The sequence below is a fragment of the Conger conger genome, chromosome 4 (assembly GCF_963514075.1).
Source record: "Conger conger chromosome 4, fConCon1.1, whole genome shotgun sequence".
Lineage (NCBI taxonomy): Eukaryota > Metazoa > Chordata > Actinopteri > Anguilliformes > Congridae > Conger > Conger conger.
In genome coordinates this window covers 20,863,263-20,876,554 of record NC_083763.1, presented here as the reverse complement: position 1 = coordinate 20,876,554, position 13,292 = coordinate 20,863,263, and the positions used below count along the sequence as shown (strand labels likewise).

The 13,292-nt window shown below is 42.7% G+C and overlaps 1 protein-coding gene across 7 annotated transcripts in view; it reads right to left on the bottom strand.

Moving 5' to 3' along the window:
* Positions 1 to 287: 287 nt before the first annotated feature.
* Positions 288 to 13,292, bottom strand: part of camsap2a (calmodulin regulated spectrin-associated protein family, member 2a) — a 49,356-nt gene continuing 36,351 nt past the window's right edge. For 2 of the 7 annotated variants that reach the window (XM_061238217.1, XM_061238220.1), the window contains 12 exons: positions 11,076 to 11,166; positions 10,841 to 10,943; positions 10,451 to 10,488; positions 10,243 to 10,312; positions 7,985 to 10,112; positions 7,281 to 7,417; positions 6,837 to 7,054; positions 6,063 to 6,159; positions 5,483 to 5,548; positions 4,405 to 4,520; positions 3,809 to 3,927; positions 288 to 3,287 (listed from right to left, as the gene is read on the bottom strand). In XM_061238217.1, coding sequence (XP_061094201.1) covers positions 2,982 to 3,287; positions 3,809 to 3,927; positions 4,405 to 4,520; positions 5,483 to 5,548; positions 6,063 to 6,159; positions 6,837 to 7,054; positions 7,281 to 7,417; positions 7,985 to 10,112; positions 10,243 to 10,312; positions 10,451 to 10,488; positions 10,841 to 10,943; positions 11,076 to 11,166 — 3,489 coding nt within the window. In that variant the 3' untranslated portion in view covers positions 288 to 2,981. The remainder of the gene's footprint in view (positions 3,288 to 3,808; positions 3,928 to 4,404; positions 4,521 to 5,482; positions 5,549 to 6,062; positions 6,160 to 6,836; positions 7,055 to 7,280; positions 7,418 to 7,984; positions 10,113 to 10,242; positions 10,313 to 10,450; positions 10,489 to 10,840; positions 10,944 to 11,075; positions 11,167 to 13,292) is intronic. The other 5 variants (XM_061238219.1, XM_061238218.1, XM_061238221.1 and 2 more) reach the window with 5 other exon arrangements.

Here is a 13,292-nt window from a genome sequence, read left to right as displayed (position 1 = left end):
AAAGCTGTTATTTGGAACAAATCAGACATATTTGAGATACAAAAGAAAGGAGCATTCAGATAGTAATAAAATGGCTTAATCAACCATACCATATCACTTATATGTGCAATGTGTGTTTTATATTGTTATTGGAAAACATGAATATTTATCCAAATAACCATTTTACAAGAGATGTAGGTAACATTTTATATTTGGCATAAATAGCAGGAGTTAAAAAAGAGGTTTAAGTTTGAGATCCATCATTTTCACCTGGCAGATGCTGTAAACAGCTGATAACACCGAACATGTTTGAGGCCATGCTTCATTTTATTTAATGCAAAAGGGAAAAAAACAACATGATACTTCAGCAATATGTTGACAATATATGACAGCACAGCGTCTGAAAAAAAAAGGAAGCAATGCTTCATTATGGTGGACAGGTTAGTTCACAGCACACTGTACAATGTTCAACAGTACCCATTCTCAATTAAATAATGACTCCTTGTGGCTTTCAGCAGCCAAATAAGACAACTATAATAGTCATCCTACATTAACACCTCTTCTACACAATGAAACCAAAAAGGTTTCAATAACCAAAGTTACTGCCTATATAGTATATTTTCAGGAACACAATACAATTGGTCAATCTGCAATGCATACAAATACGCCAAATGAAAGCACCTGTGTGGTGTGTGTGTGTGTGTGTGTGTGTGTGTGTGTTTGAAGCAGACCTGCATAAGGTTTTTCTTGTAACCCGAAATACTAAAGATGGTTGAAAAACGCCATGCTTTAAATAAAGAAAGGACAATGTTGACTAAATTCAAGATACAGCCAGATACAGCCTTTACCAATATACACACAAGTTCAGGTTTGTTTGTTAAGAGTGTTGGGGACTGTTGATCAATATTGATTTAGTGAGAATACAGGATCTGCTTTAAAGACAGGGCACACCCTCACCACATTATTTTTACAAAAAGGAAAACTGCACATTTCTACTTGAGAACTAGTGATGGACTTTGTCTGAAAAATAAATTTTTACTATGATAATTGCACACATATCTTCATAAGCAAACGTGTGCATTTTGAAATTATGAACCTCTACTGAAAGCTTCCAAAAATTTACTTTTATCTACTAAAATCAATGTAATATTGGGCTATTTCAGCATAAGGTTTACATTACTTTAGACTGCTTTCAAAAGATAAGAACATATACCTAGATATATGTGAAAATATTGCATTGTTCCTTTTGAATTGGCACTGATAACTACTTTTGGCTGAAATATGAACACAGCATTTAAAAAATTAATTGCTTAACCTTGATGTCATGATGTAATTTATAGGCAGAGTGTAAATGCCGTTTCATTTCTTTGTCAGCTCATACACATATACTTACACATTCATTTTTAAGCTTGCAAATTAATTATCATAATTTGGTTCATGCAGAGAACTGGACAAGCCAAAGCAAGCCATTTCTATTACACAATCAATATACTAGGAGGTGAACACTGCTGGTGGAAACAAAATTTGTTTATATGATTTTTAGATAATAAACCATATACTTATGAGAGCTATGCAACCTTTTACTGTCAGGAGCATTTAAAGGACCATCTTGTACCCCACTTCCTGTTTAACCATATCAATAAAATCCCCATTACAAGACCATGCAATAAAAAAGGACTGCAATGTTGTGACGACATGTCTTTACAAATAAAATATATTATATACCTAAATATATACAGTTCACAAATGAAAAAAGAAAAATTTGATTCAATGACAAAGAAAACAGTTTTGATAGGTACAGTTCTGCAGAAGTACATTCTAATGTGATATTCTAATAAGAACCTCAGGCCTACAAGCAATGAGCTAAGTAAGACATTGAAAACAGCATTCTGGAAAGATTTTCATATAGTATTTTGGAATCACTGTGAAACATGAAAACTAAGCCAGAAACTTCTGTCAGGTCCACTCACATTTACAAACAGTTTCTAATTGAATTTCAAGTGGAAAATTCATTACATATTCCTTTACAAGATTTGTTTTGATGATCTAAAGCTCAGCTTTATTCACGAAATTGATCCTAAGGAGGAAACAAACAAGTGTTTTTAGTAATTAAATTAGTAAATTGAAGCTTGTTCCATTCTGTTTGAATATTAAAAAAGCAACTATGAAAAAAATAGTTTTTTTATTTTCAAGATACTTTATTCTCCAATCTTCTTGGAGAAGAAATGCCAATGAAATGTGATTTTAGAAGCCTTATTAAAATATACATCACTAAAAATATGTGGGATGCTACTTTGGCACTTTCCAGCCAGTGAAAAACCTTGGATACATAGTGGCTGACCAGTATGTATGTATTCAAAGCAATGGCAACCCAATTCATTTAGCTCATTAAAGGCAATTTCCTCACTCAACGTTGCCCTTAGTTAGTCACACTTTATACAGACAAACCAGACAGTATTTCAAATCCAGCAAAAGAACAAAAGCTTTGTCTGCATACAAAAGCCACTCATGAAAAACTTTACAAACACCTTTGTGGGGCTCATGTACAAAAATCAAACAAGCATAAGGCCACAAAATGTCAACAGGTACGCAAATTCGATCTATACAGATGAGTAACATTCAGTGCTTCAGTGTACCAGATCCGAATATCAGGGCCTTCCCTTTCTTTTTGGCACATACAAAACCACATACACACACATACACACACACACACACGTGCTGTAATAAAATTACTCAAGATTCCATGATCTCTTGCACTAAACACATTAGTGAACTCCATTAAATACTCTTAAATAGTGTTTTACATTCCAGTTGTGCATAATTTCAGCAATGTTCTGTGTTCAGTCCAGTTAGAACTGTGAGGAAGTGGAAAGCTGCAAAAATGAAATGTGTATTCATATTGGCACTGGGCATGCCAAATCCACATGGGTATGTACAGTGAAGTGCAAATTTAATGTGAATTTCTCAATATGAAAAGAAAAGAAAGGAAATTGTTCATTGCACTAGGACTTGTTGGGTAACACTTTTTTGGGGGTTCCTGGTTTCTTGGTCTGCCACAGGTGGCTGTGGATGGTGATGGCATCGACGCTTGCTGACATGGTTTTGGCGGGGATGTGGCTGAACTGCTTCCTGTCCGAGTTGTACTTGTACAGCCCCTCGATCATCTTGCCGGTAATGGTTTTGGGACCGATGCCCGCCAGCTTGGTGATCTCATGGAGCTCAGGGCAGTACGTGTACAGAGAGCGGAACTGGCAGCCTGTGTCTCGGAACAGGATCAGGAAGTTGTTGGCCTCCGATTTCTCAATTTCCTGTAGAAATTACATACAAACATAAGGAAAAATCATTGGCCAATAAATCAGAAATAGCGGTAGAGAACAAAATATATAAAGATGCTTCTTTCACAGATTCACAGAGAGCTGAGAGGCTACCTGCTCACCAATGTACAGAATCCTGTCCAATTTGTTCCTTAAAAACAAAAATTCAACCAAAAGTAACCAGTAGGGACATTAGCTCAGGAGGTAAGAGTGGTCATCTGGCAGTCGGAGAGTTGCTGGTTGAATCCCCTGCCTTGAGTGTGTCAAAGTGACCCTGAGCAAGACACCTAACCCCCTATTGCTTCTGACGAGCTAATTGGTGCCTTGCATAGCAGCCTCTTGCCGTCGGCGTGTGTATGTGAATGGGTGAACGAGAGGAGCTTTGGATAAAAGCGCTATATAGTAAATGCAGTCCATTTACCATTTTCCACCGACCTGAATATAAGCTCCAGATCATTCACACCTGGTGGATAAGGACATGTGTTAAGGCACAATAAGAAGCAGTGAGCCCTCACCTCCAGTATCTTATTCTTCTGAGCTTCATTCACCTTGCCAGCCAGGCAGCAGTGGGCCAGGGCATTCTGGATGATGTGTTTGTTAGACTTGGCACTGGGCTCCTTGTACAACTTCGGGCCTGTGAGGAAAAAGCCAGAGACGTCTTATCATCCAGTTAACTTACTCAGCATATATCCCCCCCCCCCAGTGTATTAACACTTCTATTCTGCAGTAATAGCATCCCGCTTACTTAAGCAGTATAGACTGCACACTGCTGTACTGACAAATGCACTATGCAAACACTGCTTATTCACTTTTGTGAAAGTGACCCACTTGGACTTGTCTCATGAGGATGCTTCCATGACTGATTTAATTTGTTAAGAAACCTGATGGGACTGCAAATTTGGTCAAATGGATAGCAGCCATTTTGTTTAAACAGCATACTGTACACATCCTACAGTGATGCTTATTTGGAAAAAGACATAATTTGGCATACCATCTGGTGCGCTGCAAGTGAAACTGTGTTTAAATTACGGCTAATTTATTTGAGTTTTTAATATCAAAACAGAGCGCAGAGCATGAAACCCACTGCGTGCACGCGTACAAATGGCCAGACCTGTGTACTCTGTGTTGGAAGCTACAGACGAGGTGGTTGAGCCGTTCTCCCAGTCCTTCTCTCCGTTGCGGCTTCCCGTTCGACATGGAGACAAAAACCCATCTGCAGAGTCAGGCCTGGAGGGGAGAGACTCACAGTTTAACAGTGAACACTTGTCTCCTGTCTCCATTTTAGATTTCCAGTGCTGAGATACTTACACACAGCAGGAATCACATTTACCTTTATGGGGTAGGGCTTCAAGGGCTTAAACCCCCCATTGAAATAGGCTAGAAAATATACATACTTGTTACTAAATAGCTCTCAAGACATCTATTCCAGTGACTGTTTGTTTTGCGCTTGAGTAATGTTTTTCAGCAATAAGCAATACAAGCACTTACAGTGTGGCTCAGAGAACAGGACAACGGAAATGAAAAGCACAGGATGTGTTGTGGATGTAGGTTAGATTTGTTAGTTCCAGACTTATAGCATATGCAGGAAGGGTCTTTGAATACAATGGTGCCCCTATGTACTACACCATTTGAATTAGCAGTTTGTATATACTGTGCTACCAAAAACATTTTCTTGAGAGTTTTAATTGAACACACCCTTGAAAAATCCAGTCTACAGTATAGTGATATTTGCTCATGCATAAATTGTTAAGCATAATTTTTCATGAATTTAAGCTACTGATTTAAGTCCAGGATGGTTCATACAGTATGTGAGAACTTATTATATGCCAAGCCTCTGTGCTCTTTCAAAAAGGGAACCCTTTTTGAAAGAGCACAGAGGCTTGGCATATAAGGTTAATTTGTATTTCATAAACATTATTGTAACTATATATACTATATATATAGATATAATAACTGGGACTGCATATGTGTCCACCAGAAGAAGACAGACCCTTCCATAATGTGGGTGTCTACTTTCCCCTTACTATATGACAGTGTGAGGGAAGCAGAGGCGTAGCTACTCCGATGGAGTTGCAGAAGGAGGGCCCAGTTTCATCTCAGTACACTGAAGCTGCCCCCCACCCCCAAAATGAAGCTGGAGATGAAACTGGGCGGTGAAGTAACTTAGACTGTACTACATGAAGACTGACCTTGCCTTTTTCATTTTGGAAGAGTTCAAAACGAGCTGTATGCTGCCAGAAGCTAAGCTACTGCTTCTGAAAATTACAAAAAGTGAAGGACAGAATGAGAGAGGAAAAAGGAGAAACAAGCATCTGGGGAAAAGAGACTTTGTGGCCTGTAGTTCCTGGTTAGCAAGTGCAAGATGACTGGAAGATCGAAGAAGATGAGTTCAGGTTACAGCATTAAATAGATGCAAGTGGACCTTGTTGAACTGCAATAAAAATAATACAATTTCACAGTCTGTATGAAGTGTCCAACATTTTCAGGACTGCTATTAAAATGTCATGTGTGTGTGTGTGTGTTTCTGTGTGTGTATCTGCACAGACTTCTAGCCCTTAGTGGGCACTTGCTGTGGAAGAAATGAAGAAGATAATACATTTAGAAGAGTTCTTCTCATTATCAAAATGAGCTGCATGAATTCCTTTAAACATGACTCCAATAAACCCCCAACACATGACACCGTCAACATGCTAGCGCATCTGCTGGTGGTCCTGAGTATCATCAAATACCACACATGGCTAAGAATGTGGGGGTGTGCTGTGACCTTACCTGGGGGTCCTCTTTTCTGACTGCACGCTGTCACTGTCGCCGAAGTTGAGTGAAGCCAGGGATAGACTGGAGACTGAAAAAACACGAGGTCGTGAACCTGGATGTAAAACAGAAAGTTGGTACGAAACAGAATGTTACATCCACGACAAAGACTCTGTTCGCTGCACGCACTTTGTACACACCCGGGCAACTTGCTACAGCTCAAGGCAGCAGTGCGCTAATACAAATGCACTCCTCCAGAATTCAGACAGTTAACTTAAATGGACACATTTACTGTGACATACAAGGCTATACTGTATGTCACAGTCCTCTGCCGTGTGAGGGGTTCAAATTATAATGAATAAAACCACAATCTGGCAATGGCTAACCGTGGAAATCCAAGGCCAGTGACAACCAATTAATACCATGAATGGTATATTCTAAATCTCTTAAGCCTACAGGGCACAATCACATTTGAGTTTCACTTCGAAAAGCTATTAATGGGAAATTGATTGCATTAGCAGGCAGAATGAGCTGGGTATTAGTTTAAGCACATTAGAAAGGAAGGACTGTTGGAAATGGGTGAAGGCCCAGGTTAGAGAGGGATAAAAGTAGTACTGTAGCAGTAAAGTTAGAGATCAGCATGCATACAGTATGTGTGCAGGCCTGACACCAGTCCTTTCACACAGAGAGTGCTAGGAAGAGCTGAGAGCTGCAGAGAGCGGGTTGCAGGTGGCACAAAGCAAGACGGCACCAGGGGAACAGACTCCTTGCCAGGCGATGCTGGTGGGGTACCTTCCGCTGCCCTGACAGGGGTCTTGGGGGACTCCAAAATGTCCCTGTGTATGGACTTGGGGCGGGGCTTCCTCTTGCTGCTAACAGGGCGGGGTTTGATGACGGTGTCCATGTCCTCCATCAACTTGAGCTGTTTCCTGCGCAGGTACTCCTGCTTGATGAACTCCTTGCGTGCCTTTTCTTCCTCCTTCTTCAGACGCTCCTCCTCCGCTTTCAACCTTCAGGAAAACAGGACGATTGTTCTTTAAAACAGTTACCAATTAATACAGGTAGACAGGGGAGAGACAGGACTTCTTTAAAACCATGAAGTGTGTATACAAGAAGACCAAACTTTACCAAACAGCCTATAAGGGTTGTTCATACTTAGTTACTTAGAACGTGTTTATATGCAGAGGTCTGCAGGAAATGCTCCCTGAGGAGGAGTGGGAGTGGAGTAGAACTCACCGTGCCTCTTCCTTCTTCTGCTCCAGCTCTGCCTCCTGCTGTTGCCTCCTCTGCTGCGTCTCCCTCTCTCTCCTCAGCCTCTTCTCCAGCAGTGCTGCTCGCTTCAGCGCCATGTCGTCCTCGCCCTTCATGTCGTCCTGGAGACAACACACGATCATGGGCCTCGGACATAGTGCCACAGCCTCTGACTGCACATCAAATCTATCTCTGATTGGTGGTAATCTTTACCAACGACAGCAACTAGACTGATTTTTCCCCCAGCCAGTGCTGCACATTTTATTCAAATCACAGGTTTGACACAAATGTTGCTCAACAACTTTTCTTCTCACAATTAAGATTCAAATTCTTTTGCAAATTTGCAAAGCAGCATCTGCAAAACCATAAATCATATTTTAATCATCCACATTTTTCCGAATCTAAACTGCAGACTGCATCTTTCACCTGTTGAGCCTGTCCTACTTTGCCCTACATACATGACCATCAGTCTGAGGACCACCACGTGGTCCAGCCAGGGGAATTTCTACAAACTTCACAATCATGAATCTAGGACATGGAGCTCTTGAATCATCTACACATCTTTTTTTGCCTACATAACACAGCACAATAAGCATACTATCAGAGAAACTGACATGCAAATCATACCAAGCAACTCAGATTGCTATCGGAGTATATTGAAAGTGTAAAGTGTGGAAGTGTGCACTAACCTTGAAGAAAAATCCACAGCACATTTTCTGGTCATCGTCATAGTTGTCTCTGGACCCTTCGACTTCTTCGCTCTCCAACGGCATGTGTCCATCCAGGGGTTTGAGCACAGAGAGAGGCACCTCTATCAGGTTCTTGTTGCTCTGGCTGAAGATGTCGGATGGATGTTCAGTGGGTGTGACTGTGAAGGTCTCTTTGATGGGCTGGGACAACACTTCTGACACAGTGGATTCCACAGGCTTTATCTCCTTTACCATCTCATTATTCTCTGGTGCCTCATTTACTTCCTTACCCCTCTTCTTCTGTGGTGTCTCTTTGGCTGGGGAGGTCGGTAGCTCCATGGGCATGTTCTTCTCAAGAGAGTCATCGAGGGCAGGGAGGTCAGGTTCCTGTACCTCGCTGTTCTCAGTGGGCTCGGTCTCTGAGGGCGGCTTGGAGTCACTCCCCTGGCTGGCGAAAGGGGGGGTTGGGTTTTGGCAGGGGGAGAACTTTCGCAGACGGGGCAGGCTGTCCACAGACTGCGGGACGGTGAGGACACGATTGAAGTGGGTGATCTTCAGTTCATTGGGCCTGGGAGTTCTGGGACTCTTGGAGTGGAAGGAAGCCGACTTCCTCTTGATGCTGGTGGGAGAACGGTGGGAGGTATGCGGGGAGTCTGCGGGCGATGGGGAGCCTGAGGAGCGTGTGGCATTGCGGAGGTCCCTCACCTGCTTCTGCGGGGAGGGTTCGGAGACGGGGATGACCCAGGACTGCTGATCCCTCATCTGCATGATGACCTCCTGCTGCTGGGACAGCCTCTGCATCTCTACCTGCAGGAAGTTGAGGGAGGAGTTCAACTTCTCGATAGACTTGGTGTACTCCAGAAGATCCGCCTCCCCAAAGTTCTCGTCGCTGGGTGATTTCAGCAACTGAGCCTGGCCGTGTTCAGCACCATCTGGTGTGTCCAGCTTGCTCTTCGCCGGCCTCAGGTTACTGTCATCTGCCATTTTGAGGGCCTGGGAGTCGGTGGAGACCTTATCGTCCTCGGACCCGGCCGCCTCCTCCCTGAGCGGTGACGTGCCATCGCCCTTCTTCTTCACCACGGTGAGGAAGGCAGTCCGCCCCATCTTCTGCCTGTGCCGGGTGAAGGCCGCCTCCACCTTCTTCTTCTGGGCCTCGATGGCCCGCCGCTTCTCCTCCAGCTTCATACGCAGCTGCACCATCTCCGACGCCATCATCTGGGCGGGGTCCTTGGGTGCCTGGTGGACCGGGCTTTCCTCAGGGGTCAGGGCCCAGGACACCATGTGCGGGATGTTCAGCTCGGAGCTCTCAGGCGTGGTCTTTTGGGAGCTGCTCCCGCTGCTCTTTCCCTCAAAGTGGTTGAGCTTCCGGAACTTCTGCTCAGCGAAGCTGGTCATCTTGACCCCTGGGCTGGTGGAGGCCGCACTGCTGCCATGGGACCGGCCGCTGACCGAGCTGGGGCAAGGGCTGGTCATCTCGTGGGGGTTGCAGGCCTTCAGCTCATAATCCTGGTCAACGTCCAGCTCCATGCTTACCGTGCAATCCCTCAGGGAGGAGTCCTCGTCCAAGGTCTCCTGGATGTCTTCCGTCCGCACGTGGATCCCTGTGTCCACCTCGGTCGTGTCGGTGCTTCCCACCCCCTTTGACTCGGACATGGAGTCCAGGTCGCCGTCGTCTGACCTCGCTCTGGAGCCTGGCTCCTCCCTGCCCGGGCTGTGCAGGAAGAAGCCGCTGTTGGTCCCGTCTGCCTGGGGCTTTTCCAAATTGTGGATGATTTTCAAGGCCTCTTCGATGCTGGGGGTGGCTGAGGGGTTGCCCTGCTCGCCCGGGACCGGGCCGTTTGAGAGACCCTGTTGGACCCTGGGGTGCTGCTCCCCAGGCCACATGTCGCCATCCGTGCTCGCGAGGCCCTCCGGACACCCCTCCTCTGCGATAGCTGCCCTTTCGGTCTGCCGGTTCACAGGCTGGAAGGAAAGGTTTGTCTTCGAGTTCCTAGACATTTGGTTGTCCTCAAACCCCAGTCCATCTGTGCTGATGGACCTGGTCATTCCTCGACTGTGGGGTGTGTTCATCTGGCTGGTGTTAGTCTTATCCAGAGGGATGTCAAAAGACACTCCGTGAGCCGAGGATCTGCGGAGTGAAAACAAAACCCTTTATGGCATTACACAGGTAGGTATTTTTTCATCAGTATCACTTCAGACTTCTAAATAAATGGTCAATAACGATGATGAAAGACCGAAAATTTTACTTCTATACTGACCTTTGTTCCTTTGGCCAAGTCCCCACTCCACCGTCCATTACAGACAATGAGGTCGATCGTTTCATTGCCCCTGGGGTTAAAAATCAAACACAGAGCTACAGTTGAGTGACGCAATAGAAAAACCCACAAGTCACAAAAGGCATGGAGAAATACTGAAACAGCCAGGATGAAATATGTTAGACACAACGCTGATGCTTTTTGCCCTTACCTGATGTGGAAGTCTGAGGTTGTGGTCTGAGAGGCAGACTTCAGAGAAAGAAAAATAAGAAACATGGTTGAGATCTGGTATGTTAACACAACAAAGTGTTTTCAAAAACAGTACTGGGCTGTCCAATGCATTTCAAATATCTGTTTTCCCTCATGATATACTATATATCAAAAGGCAACCAAAAAGAAAAATGTTTAGATATACTGAAATACACCTTCACCTCACCACAAGAAACTAGTATTCTAGTATCAGAGAAGCCATTGACGCTTTAAAGAAAGCCTTTGCAGAAAGCTGACACTTCAGAATAAATAAAACAATAATAATAATAAGAAGAATAAGTAAAATAAACAAAATCAAATAAACTGTGAAATAAAAAGGATGAAAGTGAACCTGGGGCGCTCTGGACTGGGAGGTTTCTCCATAAAGCTTCGTTTGGTGGCATTGGAAATGGGCACTGTGGGCATGTTTTTCAGCGAGGGGGCTGGTTCTGCAGCTGACAACAAGCAAGCACATCATACATACAGTTCATCGTTCAGACAGCTGCAGCTAACGAACTAGAGACTAGAGCCTATGCAAACCAGTGTATGCTACAACACACGAGTGCATGCTTTTCTCCATCCCTTACCTTCAACATCTAAAACTTGAGGATTCACAAAGGAAGGCTTCACCACTTCAAACCACCAGAAAAGCTCTGCCATGAACACAAGGTAGTTATTCTGTGAGTGAAAAAAAACACAAAGAAAGTTGTCATTAAATATCTGTGAAAAGCAAATGTGATCCTTTAAGCTTGGCACAGCATCTTTAGTCCTAGTCACACTTATGTCTGTCTCCACAAGATGGCACTGCAAATGACAGAAGATCAGTACATTTGGAGAGGACGTCAGCAAAGATGAGATTCTACATGAGGTGGCAGTCTCATGAAAGAGTAATTGTCTTTGAAAGAAAAAAATGCAAATGGAAAAAAAGATGCATGTGGCATGCATTTATGAAACTTTGTCTCAATATTCCCTCTGGGTACACAAATAAACCAAATCAAAGCAAATATTAAACGTTTACCATCTTTTGAATAAATTTCATCTAATTTTTAAAATCTAGTCTAGTTTCTGTTTGATTCGTATCAGTTCTGTTTCCCTTATCATACCTATACAAATAAAGGTTATATAAGAAACATGGATATCTGGGTGTCATATTTAGTCAGTAAAATATGAATGTAAACTAAATCAATGTATTATTAAATTAACAGGGACAGCTTTTAATGTGGGGGTTTCAAGGGAACCAGATGGAATTCAATAACCATACAATTCTGGTCCTCACAGGGACAGAGAATTACATGCAAAGAGAAGTGTAAAGAGAGATAAGAACATGAAACCTACATGAATATCATTCTAAAGCTACTTGACTTAATCTGGACAAACAATGTGACATATTAATTCCCCCAATACAGTTAAAGATGGCTGACAGAACATTTTGTATGTACATTCATTTTCTTGTACATACAAGGAAATAAATGTACATACAAAATGTACTATCAGAAAATATGTGACCAAAAAATAGAAATGGGACCATCCAGAGAAATTATTTGGATATATCCTTAGACACTACTAAGTTTCAATCATTTTTGGAAAGAAACATTAATCTGTCTACCAAAAAATTGGGAGAACTGTTCCCTCAGCAGAGACCAAAATGGAAGACACCCCTGTCCCCACCAAAAAAATTCTGTTCAGCAGTTTAACAATGTGCTAAGGTGGAGTGACTGATTAATAAGAGGTGACTTCTAAATAATACTGCATGCTACTTTTGTTCTCTTTCACCATGCTCCTTCAGAGCAGATAGACTCATCCCATTTTAAGAATTAAGTTTCTGCTTTTGAAAGCCTTTGAATGGTGCCTTTCATGCTGTTGCTTCATAAAAGAAACCCCTAAAAAGGCTACATTAAATATGGATCAAATGCCGTGGGTCACAGTAAATAGACATACAGGTCCCAACTGGCCCCTAATGAAAATGACAAAAATGTGCCAACACCCTTCTGTACTGTGAACTGACAGAATGATGGGTCATAGTCAGTGTTATGACATGTCTCCACAAAGTTGTGTCACTCACAAAATATACATGCCCTTTGACTTGCCAAGTGGGAAGCATATTGTGAATGAAAAATGTTATTAGTGTTATCATATCAATTATCCTAATTATAAGTCCTAGACCATCACCTTGAGCATAAAGTATAACTGCACTCCGATATGACCATTTATTAAAAATACAAATCAGTTGCCCATAGGTACACTAGATGTCTGCCTTCACTCCAACTGCCCTATCTACCAGCTTATCCCAATCACCCAAAAACACACAAACGTGCTACTTCAAGGCAGGCACAAGCTATTGTGAAAATGTTATAAACAGATAATGACACTGTTCCTGCAACATTACATTTCACTGAAAAGACTGACAGACACAAACACTACAGTCGAATCAAACAAAGCAGCCACTAAGCCTTTAATCCTCCTTCAAGGAGAGTAAAAGTAGTGCTGCCTTGGACATGGACATGAAACACGGCCCAATTAACATTGTGAGGATGATGTCACCTGAATCTGAAAACCAGACAGAGTCATTCTCTCAAACACTCTTGTTGTGCACATATGATCACAGTATAGGTAGTACGTTGCACAGAAGATAATTGGTTGACTGGTGACGCGAGGTGGTAGAACGGTCAGTCGTATAACGTTCATTTCCTGTTGCTAATTTTAATCAACAAATATGGAGCGGTTTGATTAGAGGCTAGCCGAAGAGTTTTGACGATGCATACCAGCATATTTTATCAAGAAATAACTATTTTAAAATACTGGAT